The 24,995-nt window shown below is 45.1% G+C and overlaps 2 protein-coding genes across 2 annotated transcripts in view; one reads left to right on the top strand and one right to left on the bottom strand.

Moving 5' to 3' along the window:
* The window catches only part of LOC119865448 (arginine and serine rich coiled-coil 1), a 396,620-nt gene extending 385,224 nt beyond the window's left edge, over positions 1-11,396 (bottom strand). Inside the window, exons 1-4 of the mRNA XM_038571315.1 lie at positions 11,329-11,396; positions 10,617-10,686; positions 1,630-1,825; positions 738-863 (exon numbers count right to left, since the gene is read on the bottom strand). Of these exons, the coding sequence (XP_038427243.1) occupies positions 738-863; positions 1,630-1,825; positions 10,617-10,632 (338 nt within the window). The 5' untranslated portion in view covers positions 10,633-10,686; positions 11,329-11,396. The remainder of the gene's footprint in view (positions 1-737; positions 864-1,629; positions 1,826-10,616; positions 10,687-11,328) is intronic.
* Positions 11,397-15,081: 3,685 nt separating this feature from the next.
* Positions 15,082-23,096, top strand: SHOX2 (short stature homeobox 2). Its single transcript, XM_038570201.1, has 5 exons — positions 15,082-15,632; positions 18,150-18,358; positions 20,830-20,887; positions 21,192-21,280; positions 22,839-23,096. The coding sequence occupies exons 1-5, from the start codon at positions 15,287-15,289 to the stop codon at positions 23,094-23,096; spliced, it is 960 nt and encodes a 319-aa protein (XP_038426129.1). The 5' UTR covers positions 15,082-15,286.
* The last annotated feature ends 1,899 nt before the right edge of the window (positions 23,097-24,995 follow it).

Below are 24,995 nucleotides of genomic sequence, written 5' to 3'. Positions count from 1 at the left end.
CTTCCTGGGTGAAAAGGTGGATATTTACCTCACTGTGTCTTCACATGGCCTTTCCTCTGCGTGCACACACAAAGAGAAAAATCTCTCTCTTCCTCTTCTTAGAAGGCCACCAGCCCTACAGGATTAAAGCTCCACCCTTATGACCTCATTTAATCTCAAATACCTCCATAACGACCCTACCTTTAAATATAGTTAGGGGCACCTGGGTGGCTCAGTGGTTGAGCATCTGCCTTTGGCTCCGGTCATGATCCCAGGATACTGGGATCGAGTTTCACCTCAGGCTCCTCACAAGGAGCCTGCTTCTCCCTCTGCCTGTATCTCTCATGAATAAACAAATAAAATCTTTAAAAAAAAAAAAAAATATATATATATATATATATATATACACACACACACGCATATATATGTAATTAAATTGGGGCTGGGGCTTCAACAGACAAATTTATGAGGGGACACAACTCATTCCATAACAATAACACACTGAGGCAAGATCTTGAAAGATTTTACAGGTTCTTCACTTACAGTCTTCAAAAATTTCCTCTATCATGTGAAAAAGCCCAGTTCTGCCTACTGGAAAATGAGAAGCCAATGAGGATGAGTGACCCCAGGTGAGACTAGAACTGACAGCTGAACTCATTCAAAATCATAAAATCATGAGGCTGTAAGAGATTGTTGCTTTAGATCACAAAATTTGGAAATCGTCTATTACAAAGCAATAAATATCTGATATGGCATACCTTCTTGTTCTGCTTTTTGACCTAGATCTCTGAACTCTATAGGATTTCCCTCGACCCCTTGAACGACTTCGACTCCGTTTTCTTCTAGAGCCATAAGAAGAGCTACTGCTTGATCGATGCCTGCGTCTGAAATAAAATATAATCAAGTATCATAGCTATAAAAAAATTTTTATGAGTATTAAAATCATCCAGATTCTAAAGAATTATCTCATTTTTACTATTTCTCAATCCTTCCTAGAAGAAAATAGAGATAAAATGAAGAATCAGATGACGAATTCCTAATTTCATAACTGGATCAGCTACTAATTAAGACATTAGAGGTGCTCAGTATTATACAATCCTTCCAAATATTATCAGATAATATGTTATGAGAACTATAGCAGTTTATATCTACATCTACAAAGAACAGACAAAGGAAGAAGATACTAGACCCATGCACTGGGCCTTGCCAAAAGGAAAACCTTTGGGGGAGGGAAGGGTTGGGCCCAGTGGGTGAAGTAGAAAGAGGGATACAGACCTCTGGTCATGAAATGGGTAAGGCACAGGTATAAAAAGCAGAGCATAGGGAATACAGTCAACGATACTGTAATGGCGATGTAATGGGACAGATGGGAGCTACACTTGTGAACAGAGCATAATGTATAAACGTGTCAAATAATTCGATTGTATATCTGAAAGTAATATAACATACTCAAGTAACATACTCAATATAACATAACTCAAAAATTAAAAAATTAAATAAGAAACAAACTTTTGGGTTGGGACTTAACCCTCATAAACATATAACTATCAAAAGAAAATGTTTTACCCAGAAAAACTTAAAGTACAAAAACATATATACTCTAAAGAATGTTACTCTCATTGCTATATAAGTAAAAATTATGAAAATCACCTTCTATCATATGAATGAGAGCGAGGCTGAAGATCTCTGGACCAAGATCTTGATTTTGATCTTGACTTCCTTCCACTTTTCTTTCGGCTATATGTTCTACTATCTGAAGAACTACTTGAAGATGACCGTCTACGGTGTTTCTTTTTTCTTTTGCTTCTGCTTTCTTCTTCAGTATCTGATGACCGGCGTCCCATTTCTCTAGGTTTAAATTCAAAGAAAATTAGTTCTAGCATAATGGCATAATGCATGAAATTTAACACAATAATTTTTGTAGAACTTCGTAAAAATTTATAAAGTCTTGTCTAAAGTAAAACTTTAAATGTACCTGGCTTATTTGACAAAAGAAATAGCTCTAAGATATACCCTTCCAGGATTATCAATTAACTGTTTTTACAGCTTATGAACAGTTTAAATTTGTCCAAATTTTTTCAAATGCCTCTCAAAAGATTCAATCCTAAGAACTGCTCATTATAACTTTCTTATATTTTAAGTTGCACTTATCATTAGTTTTATAATACCTGATTTAGGTTAGGGATCAGCCACTAATCTTTCATTTCCACATTCCTTATATATAAAAAGTATCTTACTATCTTTCAGAGTTACATTTTTCTAACTAAAAATTCTAAATTTAAATGATTAAAACCTCATTAGTCATCAATGAAGTACAAAGTGAAACAATGCAGTATCATCATTTCACTGGTGAAATCTGAGGGAGGAAATGTTCACTTAAGTACTAAAGTTGGTCAGGTTATTGTGAAGTCTGTCAACTCTGCACACTGCTAGTTCCTATATAAAGTGACAGTATAATCCTTCCAGAAGGCAATTAAGCAATTTAAAGAGTCATGAAAATGTTGTTTTTTTGACAAAGCAATCCTACTTCTAAGAATATATCTGAGAAGTTTTTCTTAAAAGGAATCTATACTCATGAAGATATCCATTAGAACATTATTAAAACCATATCTACAGAGACAATTTAAGGAAATATGTACCTATATAGGGCACCCAGGGGCTCAGTAGATTAAGTGTCCAACTCTTGATTTTTGCTCAGGTCATGATCTCAGGGTTGTGAGATCGAGCCCTATGTCAGGCTCTGTGCTGGGCATGTAGCCTGTGCGTGCTTAAGATTCTCTCTCTCCCCCCCTCCCTCTGCCACTCCACCCCTTTAAAAAAATACATATATATGTATATATACATGTGTTTGTGTCTGTATGTGTGTACATATGACTAAGAACAAAAATGAAAACAAGTGATAATATTTAAGTGAAAACTGGGTAGCTTTTTTTTCTTTACACTATTTTCTATATGGCTGTGATAATAATGTTTGTATATTTAGTATACAGAAATAGAACTTAAGGTTTCTATACCTAGAATTAACTTAATTGAAAGAAGCTTACTTGTCTTAAAGTTAGCCTTTAGAGACTCAAATGCAATCTCATTTATTTTACTAAAATAGTTATTAGCTATCTTTCAGTGTCACATAAAAGCAAGATCCATCCTATATAATGGTTAAGACAGCTAATGGATCAGACAAATAAAAATGTCATGCTTTAATATTTATTCAAAATAAGTTAGTATCAGTATTATAAACAAAGCAATATGTTAAATTACAGTTTTGTTTTCAGAATGGTCATATGAACCATCCCCTCCCTGACTCTAACACAATACTACTTGAAAACTACTGTCAGGACTAAATTCAAAATTCTAAGCTATTTACCTAGAGCCAGAATTAGCCGTTAACTATAGTTCTGAACCTCCAAGATATTCACAGTTCTAATATTCTAAGTTAAAAAAATATTGGAAACACTTAGTTTTGAAACTTTCAGTAAATCACTAGTGAATCTAAGCCAGTTTCCTCACTGAAAAATGAAATTGCCCTAGTTAAAAAATCACCATTACCCTTTCCAGCTTCAAAATACTATGACTTTGAAATTGTACATATGTAAACAATATAAATGTGCATACATACATATTTAAATATCCACACATATACATTATATATAACATATCAATATCTGTATGTATACATGTATATTTCCATTAAAGTATGTGCACATAATTGAAAGAAACAATCACCTAAGTTTTCCTATTTCTGGCTTTTCTTTCCTTTCTTGTTTTCATCTTTAGACAGCTATGAATTTTTGTTGTTGTTGTTAAAGATTTTATTTATTTATGAGAGACACAGAGAGAGAGAGAGAGAGGCAGAGGCAGAGACACAGGTAGAGGGAGAAGCAGGCTCCATGCAGGGAGCCCGACGTGGGACTCGATCCTGGGTCTCCAGGATCACGCCCTGGGCTGAAGGTGGCGCTAAACCGCGGAGCCACCCGGGCTGCCCAGTTATGAATTTTCTTTACCAAATAACCATTTAAATTAAGATGAGTTTTTATTATAATCTTATTATCTGGTTAAAGAATACTAAAATGAGGGGATCCCTGGGTGGCTCAGCAGTTTAGCGCCTGCCTTCAGCCCAGGGCATGATCCTGGAGTCCCGGGATCAAATCCCACATCAGGCTCCCTGCATGGAGCCTGCTTCTCCCTCTGCCTGTGTCTCTGCCTCTCTCTCTCTCTCTCTCTGTGTGTGTGTGTGTATGTGTGTGTGTCTCATGAATAAATAAAATCTTAAAAAAAAAAAAGAATACTAAAATGAGAGCAAAAAGATACAAAAGTACAAATTCACAAGGATAAAGACTAAAAGAGAAAACAACAGGAACAGTAGACAAGATATGTCAATAAATTTTTAGCAAATGAAAACCAGATGGAGGATTTTGAGCTAAGAAAGTTGAATATCACGCAACTGCAGAGAATTCCAAGTGAAAAGCCAATTCACACGGCAAAAATCAAAAAGGCTCAGGAATTTGAGACACCAGATACCCATAGCAGGCAAAATAGGTCGAGACTAAAACACAAGAACCAGCTAAAAAACCGTAAAAGAAGTAATTTCCCAGACCCCCTCCCCCAACCAACCCAGACAAGTGACTACTCCTCCCCAATCCCAGCAGGAAAAGCGGGGTTTTTTTAGGTAAATGATAAAACAATGAAGTATAGGTCCAGGGGCACAGTAAAAGAGGGCAGAAAGATGCTAAACTAAAAATTAGTAAAGTGAAGGTCTTCAATCTAATGGTAAATACTGCAACATTCTGTGTGCTTGGATCCAAGAATTCTGGCAGAGGATTCTTTGCTAAAACTGAACCGTAGCCCCAAAATGGTATATAAATATTTGAAGACTCCCACCCAAGAAAGGCCAGCCCCTTATCCAATCACCCTATAACCAAGCCAAGTTAACAAGCCCAAACCTTAAACATAATAAACTTTGTAAACTTTTTACGTTAACTTTTTAGCAATTATACAACAAAAGATAACCAATCACTTGATGAAAGCCTTCATCATAAGAGACAGAAACCAAAACAGAAAAATAAAAAGCAATTTGTAGTAAACAAGGAACATGTAGGAAAAAATTACTATTAATATCCTCAGAAATATGTGAGAAGATGATCCAGCAAACAAGAATAAGAGGAACATCCAAAGAACAGGAAAGCTTGAAAGTTAAACCAATGACAATCTGTAGTAAAAAATACAATAGGGTTAGAAGATAAGGTCAAAGGACTCACAAAAGTAGACACAAAAAGATAAAAATAAGAGGTAAAAGAAGACAGATCCAGAAAGTCCAATATCCAATCAATATGCATTTCATAAAAAAAAAAAAAAAAGAAAAAAGAAAGGAGAAAAGAGATAAGGAAAAATACCCAAAGGGGACACCTGGATGGTTCAGTTGGTTAAGTGTCTGCCTTTAGCTCAGGTCATGATCCCAGGGTCCTGGGATGGAGCCCCGCACATCAGGCTCTGTGCTTGCTAGGCAGCCTGTTTCTCACTCTCCTGCTCCCCCTGCTTATGCTCTCTTCTCTTTCTCTCAAATAAACAAATAAAAATCTTTAAAAAAAAGAAAAGAAAGAAGAAAGAAGAAAGAAAAAGAAAGAAAGAAAGAAAGAAAGAAAGAAAGAAAGAAAGAAAAAAAGAAAGAAAGAAAGAAAGAAAATACCCAAAGAATAATTCAAAAGAAAAAAAAAAAGAATAATTCAAAAGAATTCCCAGAGTTGAAAGATATTAATTGCTTTAAATCCCCAGGACAATGAATTAATAAAAGATATACATACATCAGGGGCACCTGGGTAACTCGGTAGATTAAGTGGCTAGCTCTTGGTTTCAGCTCCAGTCATGATCTCAGGGGTCTCTCAGGGTCCTGGGACTCAGGCCCCCTCCTGACCTCAAGCTCTGTGCTCAGAGAAGAGTCTGCTTGAGGATTCTCTCTCTCCCTCTCCCTCTGCCCTTCCCCCAGCTCATACACTCTCTCTAAAATAATTGAACCTTAAAAAAAAAAAAAAAAGACATACACCAGATAGATCTCAGAAAAATTCAAACCACCATATATAGAAGATCCTAGAAACTTAAGAGAAACAAATGAGGTAATCACAAAAGCGACACAGAAAAGTTAAAAAAACACTTGCCTTCATAAATTTAAATGAAAATGACTTTCAACCTCTCTACATCCAGCCCAATCATTGATCTAATAAGAGATCAGAATAAAGATGCTTTAAAATATCCAGTGTCAAAATTGTACTTTACACTCATCCTTTCTTAGGAAGCTACTAGAGGATGTGCTCCACCAAAAGGAGAGAGTAAACCAACAAAGATGCTCCAGATTCAGAAAAATCTAACACTAGAGATAAGTAAAAAGTCCCAGAATGACAGCAGGCCTAGGGATAAGAGATATATCAGGGAACAAAAAAAAAAGTCCTGGAGGACCTGGGTGGCTCAGGGCATGATCTCGGGATCCAGGATAGAGTCCTGCATCGGGCTCCTGTAAAGAACCTGCTTCTCCCTCTGCCTATGTCTCTGCCTCTCTCTCTCTGTCTCTCGTATGAATAAATAAGTAAATCTTAAATAAAAAGAAAGAAAGAAAAGTCCTTCCCCCCTCTAGCTTATGCTAGAAGCGTAACAGCAATTTTCAAAATGTGGTCTATAGACTGCTAAGGGTCCCTAAAGAGGGACCTATTAAAGAGGTCAAAACTATTTTCACTATAATACTGAAACATGATTTACCTTTTTCACTGTGTTGACTTTTGCACTGATGATGTATGTAAATAAAAGCAATAGTAGGCAAAATTCCTGGTGCCTTAACAGGAATTAAGGCAATGGCACCAAACTGTACTAGTAGTCATTATATTCTTCACTGCAACGCATAGTTCAAAAAAAATTTTTAAGCCGGTTTCACTTAAGAATGTCCTTGAAAAAACAGTAAAAATCATTAATTTCGTTAAATTTCAATCCTTGAGCACACATCTTTTTAATATTCTGTGTGATGAAATGGGAAATACATTAACCCGCTCCTGCATACTGAAGAATACTCGTTATTTTGAGAAAAAGCATTTATACAAATGAATTTCAAATTGAACTAGCTTTTATCATGAAACACTATTTTTAAAGAACTATGATTACTCAAGTTTGTGTATTTGGCAGACATTTGCCCAGAAATGAATGAAGAGGGCCTTTCATTTCAAGGCAAACTTTTTTTTTTTTTTTTTTTTTTGCCAATGATAAAATTTGAGCTCTCAAGCAAAAAATTAGAATTTTGGATAACTTATATCCACCACCGTGAGACTGACAGCTTCCAGTCAGTACTTAAAGATTTCTCTGATGAGATCAGTGGTGATATTAACAGATGTGAATTTTTAAAAATTATATAATAAAGAGTGTCAAAATTTAGAAAGTATACATAACTCAGTGAACCACTATTTTCCCACAGGCCAATTCAGGATATCACAGAATCATGCATGGGTAACAAAATCCACTTGAGTGCAAGACCAACCAACAGATTTTAATGTAATAGACTATGAAGTCATTGACATGGTTTCAAATACCAGATTGCAACCAACCCTTAAGAAACCACTGCTTGTCAAGTTTCAGTGTAGTATCATAGAAGTAATTATCTGCAAAGGCTATTAAAATACTTCTTTTTCCAAACCATTATCTTTGTGAAACCAGATTTTCTTTATATATTTCAATCAAAACAACTCATCACAGATACAGGAATCCAATTGTCTTCTATTAAGCCAGACATTAGAGAGTCACAAAAATGGAAAATGTCACTTTTCTCACTAAGTTTGTTTTTTGAAAGCACAGTTATTTTTTTCACATCAAGTGTATTATTTATATTACCATGTAATGGGCTTATTATTATTACTTTTAAGTCGATTAATAAATATTTCAAAATTTGCTCATTTAATTACTAGCAAGGCAGTATTTCAGATACAGCCCACATGGATGAAAGTTCTTGGGGCCCACAATAATTTTTAAGAGTGTAAAGGAACCCTAAAACTAGAAAGTTTGAGAACCACTGCTCTACGGTATCTAAAGTTATTTCCGTTCTCCTTTCTTGTCCAGCTTACTAAATCCCTATGCAAGGCATAAAGAAGTAGAACGAAAAGGACACAGACCTAATTAATGTATCTTGTTGACTGGAAAAAAAAAAAAGAATAGGAAGTGGGTAAATATGTTCCTCTGTTTTCATTTTAAACAACATAATTCATCCATAGTAGAAGAATGATTACATTTAACCCAGAAAAGTTAGTAGTAGATACAAAATCCTTCTTTAGAGACACTAATTAAAAAAAGTTTTTTGAACTATGTCACAAAACTATATTTTCAAGTAACATATTTACATTTCAGAGAAATTACTCTGAAGTATAATCAATCTTTTTTTTTTTTTTTTAAGATTTTATTTATTTATTCACAAGAGACACACACAGAGAGAGAGGCAGAGACACAGGCAGAGGGAGAGAAGCAGGCTCCATGCAAGGATCCTGACGTGGGACTTGATTCCGGGACTCCAGGATCACACCCTGGGCCAAAAGCAGGCGCTAAACCGCTGAGCCACCCAGGGATCCCCCAAGTATAATCAATCTCAAGAGACCTCAAAAGTCACTACATTTAATACAGTTAACTTCAAATATTTATTCAGAAAACTGAACACCAAGAGCAAATAAGAGATACATCCAGAAATTGTCCTCTCTATCAACGACAGGTACTGAATTCCTACTCAGCACCCTAGATATATATACTCACCTCTGGATTTCCATAATATCATTGGCATACATTTGAATATAGTTGCTCACTCAAGTCATGGTTGTAATCTATATTACACACTCTTAGTAAGAAAGAGCTCTTCAAATGTGACTCCATTGTTAAGGTACAGTACATGGAAAGACACCTTAATAACACTTTCTAGGAAGGGCAATAATGAACTGAGCAGAGATTTTGAGAAGCCCCACAAGCTAACAACTTTTCAATCTATCTGTAAACAGAAAACACAACTATGGTTAACAGAACTCCTGCAGCTCTTGGTTTTCTGTCCTCACTCTATCTTCTAGAACTTCCTGGTTGTAGTCTCACAGTTGTAAACCTCACCCAAATACTCCCGCTAGAACTGAAACTAAGGACAGGTAATCACTACAGCAGGACATCCACTTACAAAACCATCTCATTGTAAAATTTAAGTGACTGATTAAAGACGTGAAGCCAAGATGTGGTCACTAAAAAAAAAAAAAAAAGCTCAAAGGCATACACAAGTAGTTCTTTGGTCTAGTTATTAAGGTACAAGAAGAAGTTAACCTTTTTCAAAAAACAGGCAGTTAGAACAAAGATTCCTAGAGGACATGACAGTTTATAATTATTTCTCTACTACTCAATCATTAGTATATCAAACTATACTCTTGTATCTTTGACGCCGTGCGGCTTTAAAAAAAAAAAAAAAAAGGAGTAGGAACAGTCATGTCAATGGGAAATCCAACTCAAAGAGGTAAATTAAAAATGGGGTTAATACCATTTTAGCCGGCAGTTGGGGTGGCTCAGTGGTTTAGTGCCGCCTTCAGCCCAGGGCAGGATCCTGGAGATCTGGGATTGAGTCCCATGTCAGGCTCCCTGCAAGGAGCCTGCTTTTCCCTCTGCCTGTGTCTCTGCCTCTCTCTATGTCTCTCATGAATAAATAAATAAATAAAATATTTTTAAAAATAAAATAAAATAAAATACCAACTATGGTATAGGAAGTATAGGAAGCATAGGAAGCAAATCCACAAATAAGTCAGAACCATGAAAAAGCAGTAAGAGGACTGGGGCAAAATTCAAGAGATACCGAATTATCAAAAACAGTTCTATGCTAACTAAAAATTTTGTAGACTAGCATCTCTTTTTATAAAAAGCATGATCAAGGGCGGCCCGGGGAAGCTCAGCAGTTTAGCACCGCCTTCAGCCCAGGGCCTGATCCTGGAGACCAGGGATGTCAGGCTCCCTGCATGAAGCCTGCTTCTCCCTCTCTGTGTGTCTCTCGTGAATAAATAAATAAAATCTTAAAAAAAAAAAAAATGCATGATCAGTCCTAAGAATTTCTTCCAACGGTTTGAATATAAAAGCAGAAAATACACCTATACATCTTCTGTACCATTACAGTACCATTACAGAAGTTTTCCAACTCCTAACACAACTCTTGGCTAAGGCTGGTGGAACTGGTAAGGCCCATCAATAGGTACCAGCTGCCTTTTTTACTTTTTCCTATTTCAAACCTATTTAGCTGTCTTACTGAAGAACATAACAGGAGCAAAGTGTTACCCCTTAGCTGGAAACCTCCTCTGCCTGAAAAAAAAAAAGTGCGTATTTACAGGCTCTGAGGCTAAGAGGGGATACCCAGTTTCCCCAGAAGGTTGCACCTGTCCTAAGCGTCCAAACCTTTAAACCTGAGAATTCTGCATATCCCCTTCACTTAAGAGCTTTTTAGGTCTGCGTGCAGAGATGGCATCTGGAATACTCTTTGTAACTGCAAATTGCATTTGATTTATGCAAAATACCTAGGCAGCTGAAACTAACAGGTTAGTGCTCATTCTTAAAACCTCAACACCAAGAGAAAAATTCAGGCTTCCAGTGTCCATCCATGTAGTACATACGTGATGCGATATGCATGACCCCTGGGGCGGCGAGTAGGTTACGGCGGACCCCACATGGTGAGTCAGCAACCTGCAGGGACGGCGCCTCGTGACCTCTCACCCAAGTACACAGAGTGTAGGGGGGGGGAGCAGCCCTTAGGGGTGGTCCTAGGAGGCCAAGGCCACAAACCCCGAAGCCGAGGAAATGGAGCGGTTAGGGCGAGTATATTTGTATGTCAAAGAAGTTCAGCCGGTGTCACCCCGCGCGACCTTTCCCGGGGCAGGGGGGCCAGCAGGGAACGCGGCCCGGGAGCGAAGAGGGCAGCGCAGCAAGAGGGGCAAGGAAGGGGTGCACCGGCTGCAGCCTCCGCCGCCGCCTCCTACCTAGGCGAGGGATGGAGCACGCGGGGGTCGGTGCACGCCGAGGGCAGGGAGGGCAGGGAGGGCGCGGCTGGACCCTCCCCGCGCCCAGGGCCGAGCCCGAGGCCTGCAGCCGCGTGCACCGGCGGCCCCGCCCCCGCGCGCCCCCGCGCGCCCCCGCCCCCCCCGCGCAGGCCGGGCCGGGGCCCCAGGGGGCGGCGGGCGCCAGGTGCCGCACGCATGCGCACTGCGCCGCCCCGCTCGGCCCGCGGCCGCCGCCCCGCCCCCACCCCGCGCCGCCTCCCGCCGGGGCCGGGCCTCGGAAGCCCGCGCCCGGCCGCGCCGCGTCTCCGGCCGCCGGCGCGGGCATCACCTGGGTCGCGGCCTTCGGCCTCGCGCCTCCCGCTGACTCGCAAGCGCCACAGACCGAGAATCGCCCCTTCCAATCCGGGCGCCGCCGCCGGGCTCCGCGCTCGCTTCAGTTTAAGCGCACCGCCTTCCTGGTTCCAGCGCCAGGCGGCCGCAGCCGACCGCCGAGCGCACCGATACGGGCGGCCAGGACTCCGAGGAGCGCCGAGGGCGTCGATGGCCGCGCCGCCAATTTGCTGTTGTTGTTGTTTGGTGCTGCGTGTGCGCGCCCGCGTCTTTGGGTTTCTGGTTCCCGAAGAGCAATAAAGGCGGAGACCTTAGAGTGTCACGGCCCGAGGCACCGTCGTTATCATCTTAGATAACCAGCAAACAAATGTGCACCGTAGGAAGTTACGTCTGAGACCCCACGCGTAGCAAAATTGGCTCCCGGGGGAGCGGGAGGGGGAACCCGGGCCAACGAGAGTAAGTCCCGGGAGCGTCTGTAGAGTCGTGTGGGATCAAAGTGCAATGATTCATTTGCAAAAAAATAAATAAATAAATAAAAAATGCATTAGAAGCGGTGTCTCTACCGCCCCTGAAGGTGGGGGGCGTGCCCTGGTTGGGCGCAAATTAGTTTCTCCCATTAAAGTTAAGGGGTTGGTGCAGCACTGGGAGGAGGCGGGCCGGAGGCTGGGAAACGGGGTTTGTCCTGGAGGAGAAATTAAACGGTAGAGGGTTTGGGTTGTTATTTAGAGCAATAGGAATTACAGCGATTCGGCATTTCCTGTGGCTCCTATTTACATCATTTATGTGTAAGGCACGGAGAGCAGGTGAACCCACCCTTGGCCTGGGTTCGGGTCGCGGGTGGGGACCGACTCACAGCCACTGACGGATGCCGCGCTGCAGTCCCCCGCGGACGGGCTGAGAGGCCGAAAACCACCTCCACCAATACATTTCCTATAAATGACTGTATCTTAAAACAACCAGTGTTAAATAACTACTACACAACATGTTTGTTTTAAATAATCCAAGAGCTGGGGCGCCCCTTGGGGTCCTGAGTTTTATTGGAACCCGTGTATCTGTAGGCAGGCTGTCAACTGAACTTTATTCAATGTTGTTTTTTTTTTGTTTTTGTTTTTTTTGTTTTGTTTTTACCAAAACTACATTTGGAAATATCGTGTCTCCAGAAAATATTTTTTTTCTATAATGAAACAGCATCATCACAACTTTATGAGCATTTATTGTTATATTAAGACCTTGCTGTTTATTTTTTTTTTAACTAAACTTCCCTTAGGCCAGTGGGAATCTATGGTGAGACACTGCAGATTTCTCACAGCCCCAGAGGATATCAACACCACTATTGCTAAATATATACAAAAAGCCAATGTGCCAGGAAAATCTATGGGAAAATCTATTTGGTGTGAATTACAGGACAATTGTGTCTGAGCCTTCCCTGATTAAAGTGGTCATCTTTCCCTCCACCTCAGTAGATGGAATTTAAAAAAGTAGCTAGTGAGTCTCCTGATCCCTCGCCAGACTTCTAACAGTGGGTATGTTGGAGCTGTTTGTGAATATGTATTTAACACCTCAGTTTCTGAGCTCTTTGAGCACCACATCCATTTAGTTGACCCCATTACTGGTCATTCTGCTAAATAACCTTAAAAATGGATTTTCATAAAGGATTAAAGTTGTATGGCTACTCCCCTCTGATAATATCAGAATTGAAGTGGTTACAGTAGTTAACCAAAACCAAGTGTAAGATCATGTTTCTAAATTCATATAACTTGAAAAACGTATTTGAGTCTCTTCTGTGGTGTGATCAAACAGAAGCAAGCAGTCGTGTAATTCATTAATACCTAAAAGCTGTTGCTAGTGGAAAGATCTTAATTATTTCTCCAAAAACAGCAAAAAAAAAAAAAAATGTTCCAAGAAGAACAGAAGATAGCTTCAGAATTTAAAAGAAAAAAAGGGCAAAGTTACATTTCTAAAATGTATGACTTTCATTTTCCTTAAATTCACTAAATGTGAACATTTTAACCTGAAGAGTAGGAGAGTATGATAAAGATACGTATAGCCTCTGTATTTATTGTAGAACCAGTAATATATTAAGTTATAATTGTTTTCCCTTTTTTACAAATGATTCAAGTTGCTTTGATGATAGTTCTCAAATTATCTGTTAACTTTGTGTTCACGCCTTAATGGAGGGGCAGACCATATACCTATCAAAGTTCTGTAATTGCTTTTATTTTCACTGAGCGAATCCGGTCCAAGAAGATGAACAAGTTGCCTTCAACATCAGAGGAAAACCTGCATTAATCTTGACACTACTTGAAAATGTCCCCCAAACCAACGTGAAGATTCAGATATATTTGTTTACAGACTCAAGGAATTATAACTTCCCTATGTAAATATTCTCGTGTGAGATACGTATGGACGGCCACACTGCCCACAGCCAGCTTCGTCCTGCACAAATGACTCAGTAATATAGATGCTCCTTCCATACAACAAACTGTTTCGATGAAAATAGTCCAGGAATAGAATTTTAAATTGTGTTTTTGACACACACACACACAGAGAGAGAGAGAGAAACCTTTCTCCCGGTGACCCTCTTGTTGAACAGTCCAGTTGATAAGTAAAATGAGATGGGGCATAAACTTAAGACGAATTTTTTTTTTTCCAAACTCAAAGAGGGATCATCACTTGCGTTTCAAGATTAGGAAATCAACTAGAATGTTCCGAGGATGCTAAAGAGGGGCTCCCGTCGTTAGCCGCGGGAGGGGTCCGCGCGCAGGGAACTGCAAGGGAAAGGGGGTCGGGATCCCGGGGCCTCGGGGAGGGCGCGAAGTCGAAGCGTCCTGGCCCGGGCACTCGGGGAGCGCTGCAGGATGGAGCCGGTCGGGGGGCAGCAGCCCGGGAGGTGGCTCGGCCGGCGGCGGAGGCGGGGACTTGGGGTCCGGGGCGCGAGGCGTGGGGCGGCTCGACCTCCCCGGGGGGCGCAGCTCGGGCTCGGCTCGGAGCCGCCGCGGGCCTGGGAAGCCGGAGAGGACCGCGGCTCGGGGCGGGCTTGCGAGCGCAGGTGCGGGGCCGGGCCGGGCCGGGCCGGGCCGGGCTGGGCCGCGGGCTGGGCCGGGCCGCGGGGTCGCGGTCGGGGTCGCGGTCGCGGTCGGGGCGCCCGCCCGGGCCCCGCCGCCGCGCGCTGCTCCGCGTCCTGCAGGCCACGCCCCGGCGGGGCAGGTCCCGCTCCCGGGTGTTTAATTGAATCGTGACACCGACGCAAAATCCGCGCCTAATTAAATTAATTAGGGATTCTCGTCCACGCCGGATTAGTGGCCCGGAGCGCAGGCGGCCCAGGCTCCCCGACGACCCGGGCGGCCCGGGACCGGCCCGGCCCTCTCCCCCTCTCCCCTCCCTCCTCCCCCTCCCCCCTCCCCTCCCCTCCCCTCCCCCACCCGCAGGTACTGGTGCGGCGCCTCCCGGGCAGGGGCTCCCTCCGAGTCGCGGAGGGGAGGTGATCGGCTCAGAACAAGGGGCCGCCTTTGCCAAGTATAAATAGTGAGACTTGAAGCGCGGCGTCGCTGTCGGAGCTGAACTCTCGGCAGGAAGAATTGTCCAAGATCTTCACATCCAACAAGCGCGCTCCGGCGGGGGAGCATCAGTTCCCATTTCCCTCCGGCGGCGCCCGCCCCTTCCCTCTTCCTCCTCCTCCTCCTCCTCCTCCTCCTCCTCCTCCTACTTCTTTTCCTCCTACTTCTCCTCCTCTTTCTTCTCGCTTCTCTTCTTTTTCTTCTTCTCCTTCCTCCTCCTCCCCCTCCTCCTCCTCCTCCTCCTCCTCCTCCTCCTCCTCCGCCGGCTCCTCCCCCACCCCCTGCCCCATTGATGTGTTATTATTGGGGGGGCTGGAGCAGTAAAAAAAGAAGAAGGAAAAAAACGAGCGGGGCTCGGCTGGGAGAGGCTGCGAGCGGGGCGGGCCGGCGGCCGCGGCGATGGAGGAGCTCACGGCGTTCGTCTCCAAGTCGTTCGACCAGAAAGTGAAGGAGAAGAAGGAGGCGATCACGTACCGGGAGGTGCTGGAGAGCGGGCCGCTGCGCGGGGCCAAGGAGCCGACGGGCTGCGCCGAGCCGGGCCGCGACGAGCGCAGCAGCCCCGCAGTCCGGGCGGCCGGCGGAGGCGGCGGCGGAGGAGGCGGAGGCGGAGGCGGAGGAGGCGGAGGAGGCGCGGGAGGAGGAGGAGCGGGCGGCGGCGCTGGAGGAGGGCGCTCTCCCGTCCGGGAGCTGGACATGGGCGCCGCCGAGAGGAGCCGGGAGCCGGGCAGCCCGCGGCTCACGGAGGGTAACGGCCTGCGCCCCTGCCCGCCGCCCCGACCCCCACCCGCCCCCGCCCCCGCCCCCACCCACCCCACCCCGGGGAGCGCGGCCCGAGGGCGCGGGGAGGGCGCGCGGGGCGGGCGGGGGCGCGCGGGGCCGCGGGGGCGCTGCGCCCCGACTCGGGCTCCCGGGCCAGGCCGGCCCCGCGCGGGCGGCGGGGGCAGCGGCGGGGGCAGCGGCGGGGGCGCCCCTCGCCTAGGCCTGAGACGCGGAGGAGCGGGAGCGCGGGGCCCCCTTCACCCCTGCGCCCGGGTCGCGGCCGCCGCCACATCCGCAACAACTCCCCGAATCCCCGGCGCCCGCACCTTGGAGGTGGAAACTTCTCCTTCTCTTTGCGCCAGGCCGAGGCAGGCGAGGCTGTTTCCCTTCGCGAGGCGCGTTACGCTCCTTTCATTTATTTATTTATTTTTGGTTGCTTTTTCGATATTTGCACGATTCTATCTCTGGTTCGAATCATTGACTACTCACTCTTTTTTTTTTTTTTTTTGCTGTTTTCGATTCATTATTATTATTATTATTATTATTTTGGTGGGGGGTGAAGGGGGAGGGGGCGGTGAGGCATCCTTTGCTGCCAGCAAAGTGTTAGGAAATGGCCTTTATCTAAACAGCGCAGCGTCCTGTACCGATTCGGAAGAGTTCAACAATAAAATTAATTTGGCACTTGGTGCCTGCAGTAACTGGTGTGCTGCCATATTTTTCCAATTAGGAAAATATGTGACATGCGTAGAATCACATATTTAAGCGGGCAATTAAGTTGTTTATAACACGGTCTGTTCCTGTTTAGGCCAATAAATGGAAATTTGGGGGCGAAATAGAGATTGTATTAAGTCTGTTAATCAAGTGGAGATGCGGACATCCTTCTCTTTGAAGCTCCAAAAGTTTGAGAGGCATCCACTGTGGATGACAAGAAATAGACAAAGCCTTCTCATCTCTTTGGTAGAATCCGAAGGGTGTGTTTTCATGTTTAAATTTCATTACCGTATCAGTGGAGATATTTTGTGAACTTGGCTCCTGATGTTTGCTATGTTGTCTCCTCCCCGGTGGAAGGACAAATGTGCGGGAAAACGAACTCTGAGTACAAGAAATGCGGGCAAGACTTAAGATCACCGGAGCTAGAATGCTAGACTGGGCTGGAATCTGGAGACTCTTTTTTACACACACACACCCCCCCCCCCCAGACCAGGCAGCAGGTCCCTCCTCCTAAATTTGGAAAATGATGGCCCAGCTGTCAGGCAGCCCAGTGCGGCCTCCCGGCCTGAGTGCACAGCTCCAGGCCTTGGGCGCACCAGCCCACCGCGTGGCGGTGAAGGTCTGAGCCCGAGCAGACGCAGTCCTGGGATTGCCGATTTCCAAGCTCAGGACAAGTATCCATTTCTCTGCAGGCCGGCTCTTCCAGAAATGATCCTTAACACTCATGCTGATCGGGATCCTGGGCTAGGAAGAACCGCAAACAGCTTCGACTATCCAAACTCAGCTTTGGCACCTTAAAAACCCAAGGCTCCGACTCAGGCGCAAAGGATGAATGTTCCAGAGGGCAGCTTATGCTGATGCGGGCTCCCCTGACCACTGCCCCTTGGCCTGTATCTATCTATCCATCTCTGTATGGCCCCCCTACATCCCTCGGGTGACTCTGTACGCTCACAGTCGCAGAGCTCCTGCTTTTCAAGGGAGGAGGAGGAGGAAGGACAGTAAAGTAGCTACGGATGCTGCAAACCCAGAGCAGGAAAAAAAAATGCATATTTTATTAAACAACCGAGCTGCTGGATGCATGAAAAGGCTTAGAGCAACCAATAGAAACCAAGGATCACCAGTGTTCCGCTTGAACCTGTTGATCTCCGTGGGTTCGAGCATTTAGGGTCGAGGCTTGCTGCCTTTCCGATGGGGCGGGAGCGGGGGAGCCCGGAGGCCGCCGGCCGCGCGCGCCTCCCGACGCCGCTGCTCCGCGCTCGCCCTCCGGCCGCCGGCGTGGCGTGGGCGCCTCGGCTCGGGCGCGGGGCCTGGCGCGGGCCTTCCGCGGGCTCGGCCCCTGCGCCGCTCGGCACCGGGGCGCGCTCTGCAGCCGCGCCCCTGGGGCCCAGGCGTCCCTAAATTAGAGACGCGAGTTGGAGAGGGACGGCGGGGCGCCCCCCAGCCTGCCCAGGGCCCCGGGCACCGCCTGGCCGCGCCCTGCGCCGGGGCCGGGGGCTGCGTGGGCCCGAGGGGGGCAGCGGGGAGCGCGGGGAGCGGGGCTGCAGGTGCGGAGCGGGCGGCCGGGCATCCCCGGGATGCTCTTCCCCGGGGCAGGGCGCCGGACTGGACGGGAACTCCGGGAGGGGGCAGGATCCTCCATCCTTTTTTTTTTTTTTTTTTTTGGAGACAAATCTGGTAACAGGCTTTGCTGTGTTGTTTTTGTCCGTGTGTGTGTGTGTGTGTGTGTGTGTGTGTGTGTGTGTGCGCGCACGTGGCCACACGCGTGGCTCTCTATGCGTGGTGCCCCCTCCAGTGTCCCCGGAGCTGAAGGAGCGCAAGGAGGATGCGAAAGGGATGGAGGACGAAGGCCAGACCAAAATCAAGCAGAGGCGAAGTCGGACCAATTTCACTCTGGAACAACTCAACGAACTGGAGAGGCTTTTTGATGAGACCCACTACCCGGACGCTTTCATGCGCGAGGAACTGAGCCAGCGGCTGGGGCTGTCCGAGGCCCGCGTGCAGGTATCCAGCTGCGAGGAGGTCACGGCAGGGCCCGGGGGTGGAGGAGGGGCACGCGTGGGGTTAGAGAGGCAGCCAGGCTGGGAGACACACACCCAGGGCCCGGGCGCAGGCGTCTGGAGTGAGGTGAGAAGGGAAGGGATGTTCTTACTAGAGGTCTTATTTTGCAAAGTAAATCTTGGTCTCGTAGCCTACCCCCCACCCTATCCCAACATATGTTCCCAGCAGAAGAAAGCTGTGCTGGGCTTGCTCCCAGAGTTTCTATAAACCACACCCCCCCCCTCGCCTTACGATGCCTTTAATGTGGTTTAATCCTAATGGGCCTACTTTTATAAGCCTTAAAAAAAAAATCCCACAGAAAACGTTTTATCTTCTGGATGCCTTAAAAGTTACAACGAATATTTTGTTCGCCTGAGTTGGTTTTCCTTGAGGGCCTGCTCCGGGGTCTAGGGTTGCCAAGCGGATATGCCAATTAGGTTTATAGATGTACAGACTATAAAGAAAATTAGCAACTGTTAAGTGTGGAAATTTACAGTTTGCCGTTAGCAGTCGATCTCAAACTGTGTGTAAAACAGTAGAGAAATAAATGCATTTTGGTCACTCTTTGTTCCCTCACGTACCCGTAACCGAGGCAGCAAACCTGAACCTACAGAAACTTGATTTTAAAACAACTCACATATCTTAAGATTGACATTCCCAAAGTCCAACACCCAACAAGTGCCATACGTGATGAACTTAGGATTGGAGCAGGGGTTTTTTTTTTGTTGTTGTTGTTGTTGTTTTGGGGTTTGTTTTCTTTTTTTACTGATTGTGGGGGTAGAAATCACAGCAATAGGCTTTGGGAGCATTCAAGGTAGAAAATTATATACATACGTGCATACATATCCTTCTAGTTTTCTGAAGAAAACATTTAAATGTTTCAGACTGTATTTCCGCCCAAATAATAAAATAGGAGAAAATGATGGTCATTATTTGTTTGAACACATGGAGCAGTTTTAGGCCTGAACATCTGCAGCTGTTACAAAGTATCACTGTAACAGATACTCCCGGGGTCTCTGGGCGCAGAGACCACCATCTGCAGCAAACTATGCAATTCTTATGGGGCTTCCCCGCATCTTGTAATAGGATCAGGACAAAAACAGAGCAGTCACGTTGAAGGGGAAAAGTAATAATAGGCTGCCTTGGTCATCACAGCCATCAATAGAAGGCTCCGCTCTTCCTTTTTAAGCCTCTCCTGCTTTGCTGTGTGTACTGAAATCTCTAGAGGCTCAGCAACCCCTTAAAGACATGATGATAATTATTACAGTTATGAGCATTAGTATCTCAGTTCCAACTCTTCTAGGGGAAAAAAGAGGCAAGAAGCCTCAGGCCATGTGAGTTACACAAAGGATGCCACCCTGGCATGAAATCTACCCTTCTATTACACTAAATGGCAGGGGAATTTTTGAAGATTTACATGGACTATGACACTTGCTTTCAAAAACAAGGAAAAGCTCTGAAGCAGTATTTTTCTTTTATAGTTTTTTTCAGACCTTAATTTGTGAATCAGTCAATATGCTGTGTTATTGGAACATAATGCTGTATGATTGGAGCGTAAAAGCAAGCTTTACATGAATTTTTTAAAAATCTGTCATACTGCCTCTAAAAGTTGGCAAGTTTATTTAAGAAGGTAATATCTGGGAAAAGACATTATCCAGGAGTTACTTGATTCATACCTTCCCCTTTTCACAGAATATTGGTGGGGTTTGTTTTTTGTTTTTTGTTTTTTTCTCATAAGAAGTGAACTTTGTTGCTGGTCTTTATTTTTTCATACTTTTATTTAAATTTTAGGGTTATTTTCTACTACCCTAACTGTAAGCAGTGGATTTTTTTCTATAGAAGCAAGTTAGATTATCATGATAATGGCACAATTATTCTGCTACTGTGTTATACTCTGCTGCACAGAGGAACAGAGAAATTCTAAACTTCTTTGTAGTGAGGCTTTTATGGCACTAATTACCTCTTCCCCCACTCTTATCTCCCGCCCCCCCCCCAAAAAAAAAACAGAGTCACTATTTGCTTTGGTGTTTGGTTTTTCTTGAAGATGAAGCTAATTAATATTACAGGCTATTAATGAGCACATTCTTCTCAGGTCTTACTGGGCAAACATCTAAACCCATTATCACTTTGGTATCAGGTATCAGGGAGAGTTTTAGGCCTTGGGGACTCCATAATGTAGAAAGATGAAACCAGGACTAATAGTAATTTATCAAGAAACAATTTATCTTGCAAAACTCTGTGAAACCTATTTTTGTCATTCGTTTGCATTATTTCACTTTGGAAATTGAGAGTGATTTTTTCAAATTCAAAAATTGCGTGCTGTGTCTCTCAATCTTTGCCTAAAACACTAATGTTTTTTCATTGTAGTCTGGTAATTAAAAGAAAATGTTTGAGTTCATAACAGCTAGGGTTTTTTTTTTTTTTCCAATTTGTAGGTTTGGTTTCAAAATCGACGAGCTAAATGTAGAAAACAAGAAAATCAACTCCATAAAGGTATGTTTCTCAAAGAACATCTGATATTCTAAGCAAAAAGAGAATTGGGTAACATTGTTATACAAAGTCGAAAAGAAACTCTGAGAGATAAGGATGGTCTCTATTTAAAATCTGCTCTGAGGCAGTTAATGAGAGTCCAAAAGTTTGGGAGTAAATTGCGTTTATTTTAATTATGGCATAGTCCATAATAGTCCGATTCAAATGAATTAGTTTTATCTTGGTATCATTTAGAACCCTGAAAAGCCACGCTGGAAATATTAACCTAACATTATTGTGTTTTGTTCCCCCCCCCCTTTTTTTACAGGTGTTCTCATAGGGGCTGCCAGCCAGTTTGAAGCTTGTAGAGTTGCACCCTATGTCAACGTAGGTGCTTTAAGGATGCCATTTCAACAGGCAAGTATAGCCCAATTTCAACCAGTTTGTACTTGTAAAAAGACCTCGATGTTTGATTGAATTGTTGAATATACCCTCTCTCTGAGCCCCAATGTTGGTGCCCATGCGGTTAAAGAATAATTTTGAGGTGATGCAGTGAACCTACTCCCCTTTGAAAACCTATAAAATGTCAAGGGCCTACATGCCTAGTCCTTTCTGTCCTCCTGGGAAACGTGCAGAGGCCGGAGGCCAGCAACTGGTCCTTTAAAAATGCACTAAAGATTGCTCTTGGGGAGGGAAAGGAAAAGCCTTTTGATTAAGATTTTGTCAGATCCAATACAGAGAGGTTAGTCCTAAGGTGTTTTCTAAGGCAACTTTCTAAATATTTTTCTAGGTATTCCTTACCTCTTAGTCACATTAAATGTCTCTGGCAGAAGAAAAGTAAATAAATAAAGGTACTTCAACTCAGACTTGATTTTTTTAAAGCTGTCTCTGCAAACAAAGCTTCATCTCTAGTAGAGAGGGAAGCCTTGGTCTTCCCAGGGATGCCCTGCCTCTGCAATCCCTTTCTTTGGCATAAAGAAACCTTTAAGACTACATTTTAAAAGGACAGCCTGCAGCAATGATTTAATCCTGGGAAATCCCAGTGCTCAAAACGCCCCTGCTCTTCAAGCCTAAGGGCGCAATCTTTGCCCAACCAGCGCCTGACCTTCCCCATCCTCAGCCGGGACCCCTGCTTGGTAGGGCTGTGAAGTCACGAATTAGCTCTCAGTTGGCAGCACCCTGGACTGGGGAGGCACCTGGCTGTACCCATGTATTGATGGTTACTGTTGGGGAGATCTTAGCTCTCTTGGCACCACATGACTCTAGCTAGCATCCCTATGCTAGGCTTTTGAAGCAAGAGAGCATGATTGCAGAGACAGAGTGGGATCTTGAAAGGAGCCCCTCCGTACTCAGAAAGTGATCTGCAGGCCTTGCAGCAGCAGCAGCAGCAGCAGCCACCACTGGGAGACTCTTAGAAATGCAGAACCTGAGGTCCCAGTGCAGACCTCCGGGAACCGGAATCTGCATTTTAACATCTGCTTTATAACGAGGCCAGTTGCTACAACAGTAAAGTTTACAAGTGCCGACAATTATGCCAGTTGTGATGAAGGTGCAGTACTTTCCCCCAAGTGTGGAGGAAAAGTTTCACAGGTTGCTTGTTAGTGCTTCAGTGCTTTATGCTGGGTAAGAGGTGCGCACCGGCCTCGGCCTCGGCCTCCGCCTCCAGAGAGCCTTTCCAGATTAGCTTTGTAATTCCGAGGAGGGTGACGCTTTCCCACCCTGCGGGGTTGTTGGGCCCGACCCCCGGGGGAGGGGGGGCACATTCCTGCTGATCGGGTCGCAGAGCCTCTGGCGCTCCCGAGTGTCCCCGGGGCGCCCCAGATTCAGCCACAGACTCGGGGGGTCGAGCAGACTCCCCTTTGCAGTCCCCAGCCCCAGCCCCCCGCCTCGCCGAGCTGGACGCCGTTAATGCTCTGTTTCTATTCTGTTGTCACCCTAGGATAGTCATTGCAACGTGACGCCCTTGTCCTTTCAGGTTCAGGCGCAGCTGCAGCTGGACAGCGCCGTGGCGCACGCGCACCACCACCTGCACCCGCACCTGGCCGCGCACGCGCCCTACATGATGTTCCCGGCGCCGCCCTTCGGACTGCCGCTGGCCACCCTGGCCGCCGACTCGGCCTCCGCCGCCTCCGTGGTGGCCGCCGCCGCCGCCGCCAAGACCACCAGCAAGAACTCGAGCATCGCCGATCTCAGACTGAAAGCCAAAAAGCACGCCGCCGCCCTGGGCCTGTGACGCCCGCGTCCGCCCCGCGCCCCCTCCGCGCCCGCTGCTCGCCCGGCCCGCGCCCTCCCTGCGCCCTGCGCCCTCCGCCCTGCGCCCTCCGCCCCGCGCCCTGCGCCCCGCGCCCGCCCCGGCCTCGACCTCGGCGCCCCTCGGGCCCCCGGCGCCTGCTCCGGCTGCGGCCGCACCTGCCCCGGGGCGAGCGCGCACCTGCCCCGGGGCGCGGGGGCGGCCTGCAGAGAGCCCGGGCGCCGGGCCACCGCACAGCTGCCACCACGGACTCGCGGAGAAACAAAAAAATCCTGTTAATAAAAAATAAGCAAAAAAAAAAAAAAAAAAAAAAGTAGCAAAGATGAACAAGAAAGAAAAAAAGAGAGAGAGAGAGAGAGAGAAAGGGAACTTATTGCTATTTGGCAGAAGTCGAAATCGGAGGAAGAACCAAGGAGCAAAAACAAAACAAAAAAAAACAGATTTAAAAAAAAAGTATTTTATACGTTTGAAAATATGGAAAAAAAAAATAATAACCCGGACGAGAATCTTGAGAGAATGGAGAGAATGGAAGGGGGTGGGAGGGGGAGAGGGGAGTTACCAACTTAAAGTGTATGGTATGGTTTGTTGTTGTTTTTCTTTTTTTTTTTTTTAATGGGCTCCCCCCAAAAAAAAGGGCAAAACAGAAGGAAGAGGTATACTTATTTAAAGAATTAAGATTTTAAAAGTGCGCAGCTGGGAAGTTCACAGGTTTTGAAACTGACCTTTTTCTGCGAAGTTCACTTTAATACAAGAAATTTGATAAGAGAGGCGGGCCTCCTTTTACGTTGAATCAGATGCTTTGAGTTAAAAAAAAAAAAAAAAAACCACCACGGATGGAAGAGTAAGAAGAGGGAAAGACAGTATCAAAACGAGGAGAGGAGAAAAATGATATTAACACAAAAAATGTTGCCGCAGACAATGATTTCTCTGAGAAATTACGACAGCAGCACTGTCCAGACTGCTGACCGTAGCTCCGGTTTTGCATGTTCCTTGTATTCCACTGATGGCGTCCGTCCCTCTGCTCCCTGCTTTGCTCACGTGCACTTACTCCATTTTCATCTTCAGTACGAAAAACAATACCGAAAGCATCTGGAAATTGATATATGTCAAATCTATAATTTTTTCGCCCCGTCTTTGATCCTGTCGGACAAAAGAAAAAGGTCGGAAGGGGAAAAAATTTACACTCTGTCCCAAGAAGACGGAGGTGGGCAGAAAATGTGGGGGAAAGGAAAAAGAAACGAAGACCAAATGAAATAATAAAGGTACAGCGCCTCCAAGGCTCCTGGCACACAGTAGGCGCTCAATCAGTGTCAGTCCCCTCTCCTCCCTCCTTTCTTGTATTCCCTCCTGCTGATTTCCTGACGTCTCGTTTGGGAACCTTGCTTTACTTCCCCCTCTCTATCCTGTCACACTCACCTTAAATAATACCCAACTCCATACAGGCAGTAGGTTTGTGTAAAATATGTTGATACACACGAACAAAGTTTATTTTGGCTATGATGTGTGAACTGATGGTTGACTTTCAACATTTGCATTTTATCTCACAAAGGTGTATATTCAAGTAATTTTTTTTTGTTTCAATTCATGTAACTATTTAAACTGGGGTACCCTGGACTAAGCAATCTGTATCCCAATCACTAGAAAGCCGCCTTAGTCTTGTTTTTTTGTTTGTTTTGTTTTGTTTTGTTTTCTAATTTACAAAAAAGAGGAAAAGCTCTTTTGACTGAACTTTGGTATGCGGTTGAGCTTTGTAACTATTTGTTCTCCATGAAAACAAAGTTATTTATATTTGCCATATTTTTTCTAGTGTATTAAGTTATTTTAAACAGAAGAAGATGCTGTTATTTCATGATGTGTTGTTGGTACAAAATGTTTCGATTT

This window comes from Canis lupus, chromosome 23, assembly GCF_011100685.1.
Source record: "Canis lupus familiaris isolate Mischka breed German Shepherd chromosome 23, alternate assembly UU_Cfam_GSD_1.0, whole genome shotgun sequence".
NCBI lineage: Eukaryota > Metazoa > Chordata > Mammalia > Carnivora > Canidae > Canis > Canis lupus.
The sequence above is the reverse complement of the archived record's forward strand: the minus strand, read 5'-3'. Positions and strand labels throughout refer to the sequence as shown.

Bases quoted from the DNA above. Each gene is read 5' to 3' on its own strand.
- SHOX2 (XM_038570201.1), top strand. From the start codon at position 15,287: ATGGAGGAGCTCACGGCGTTCGTCTCCAAGTCGTTCGACCAGAAAGTG. The intron at 15,633-18,149 runs GTAACGGCCTGC...TGCCCCCTCCAG, and splicing joins CAGCCCGCGGCTCACGGAGG to TGTCCCCGGAGCTGAAGGAG. The intron at 21,281-22,838 runs GCAAGTATAGCC...TTGTCCTTTCAG, and splicing joins TAAGGATGCCATTTCAACAG to GTTCAGGCGCAGCTGCAGCT.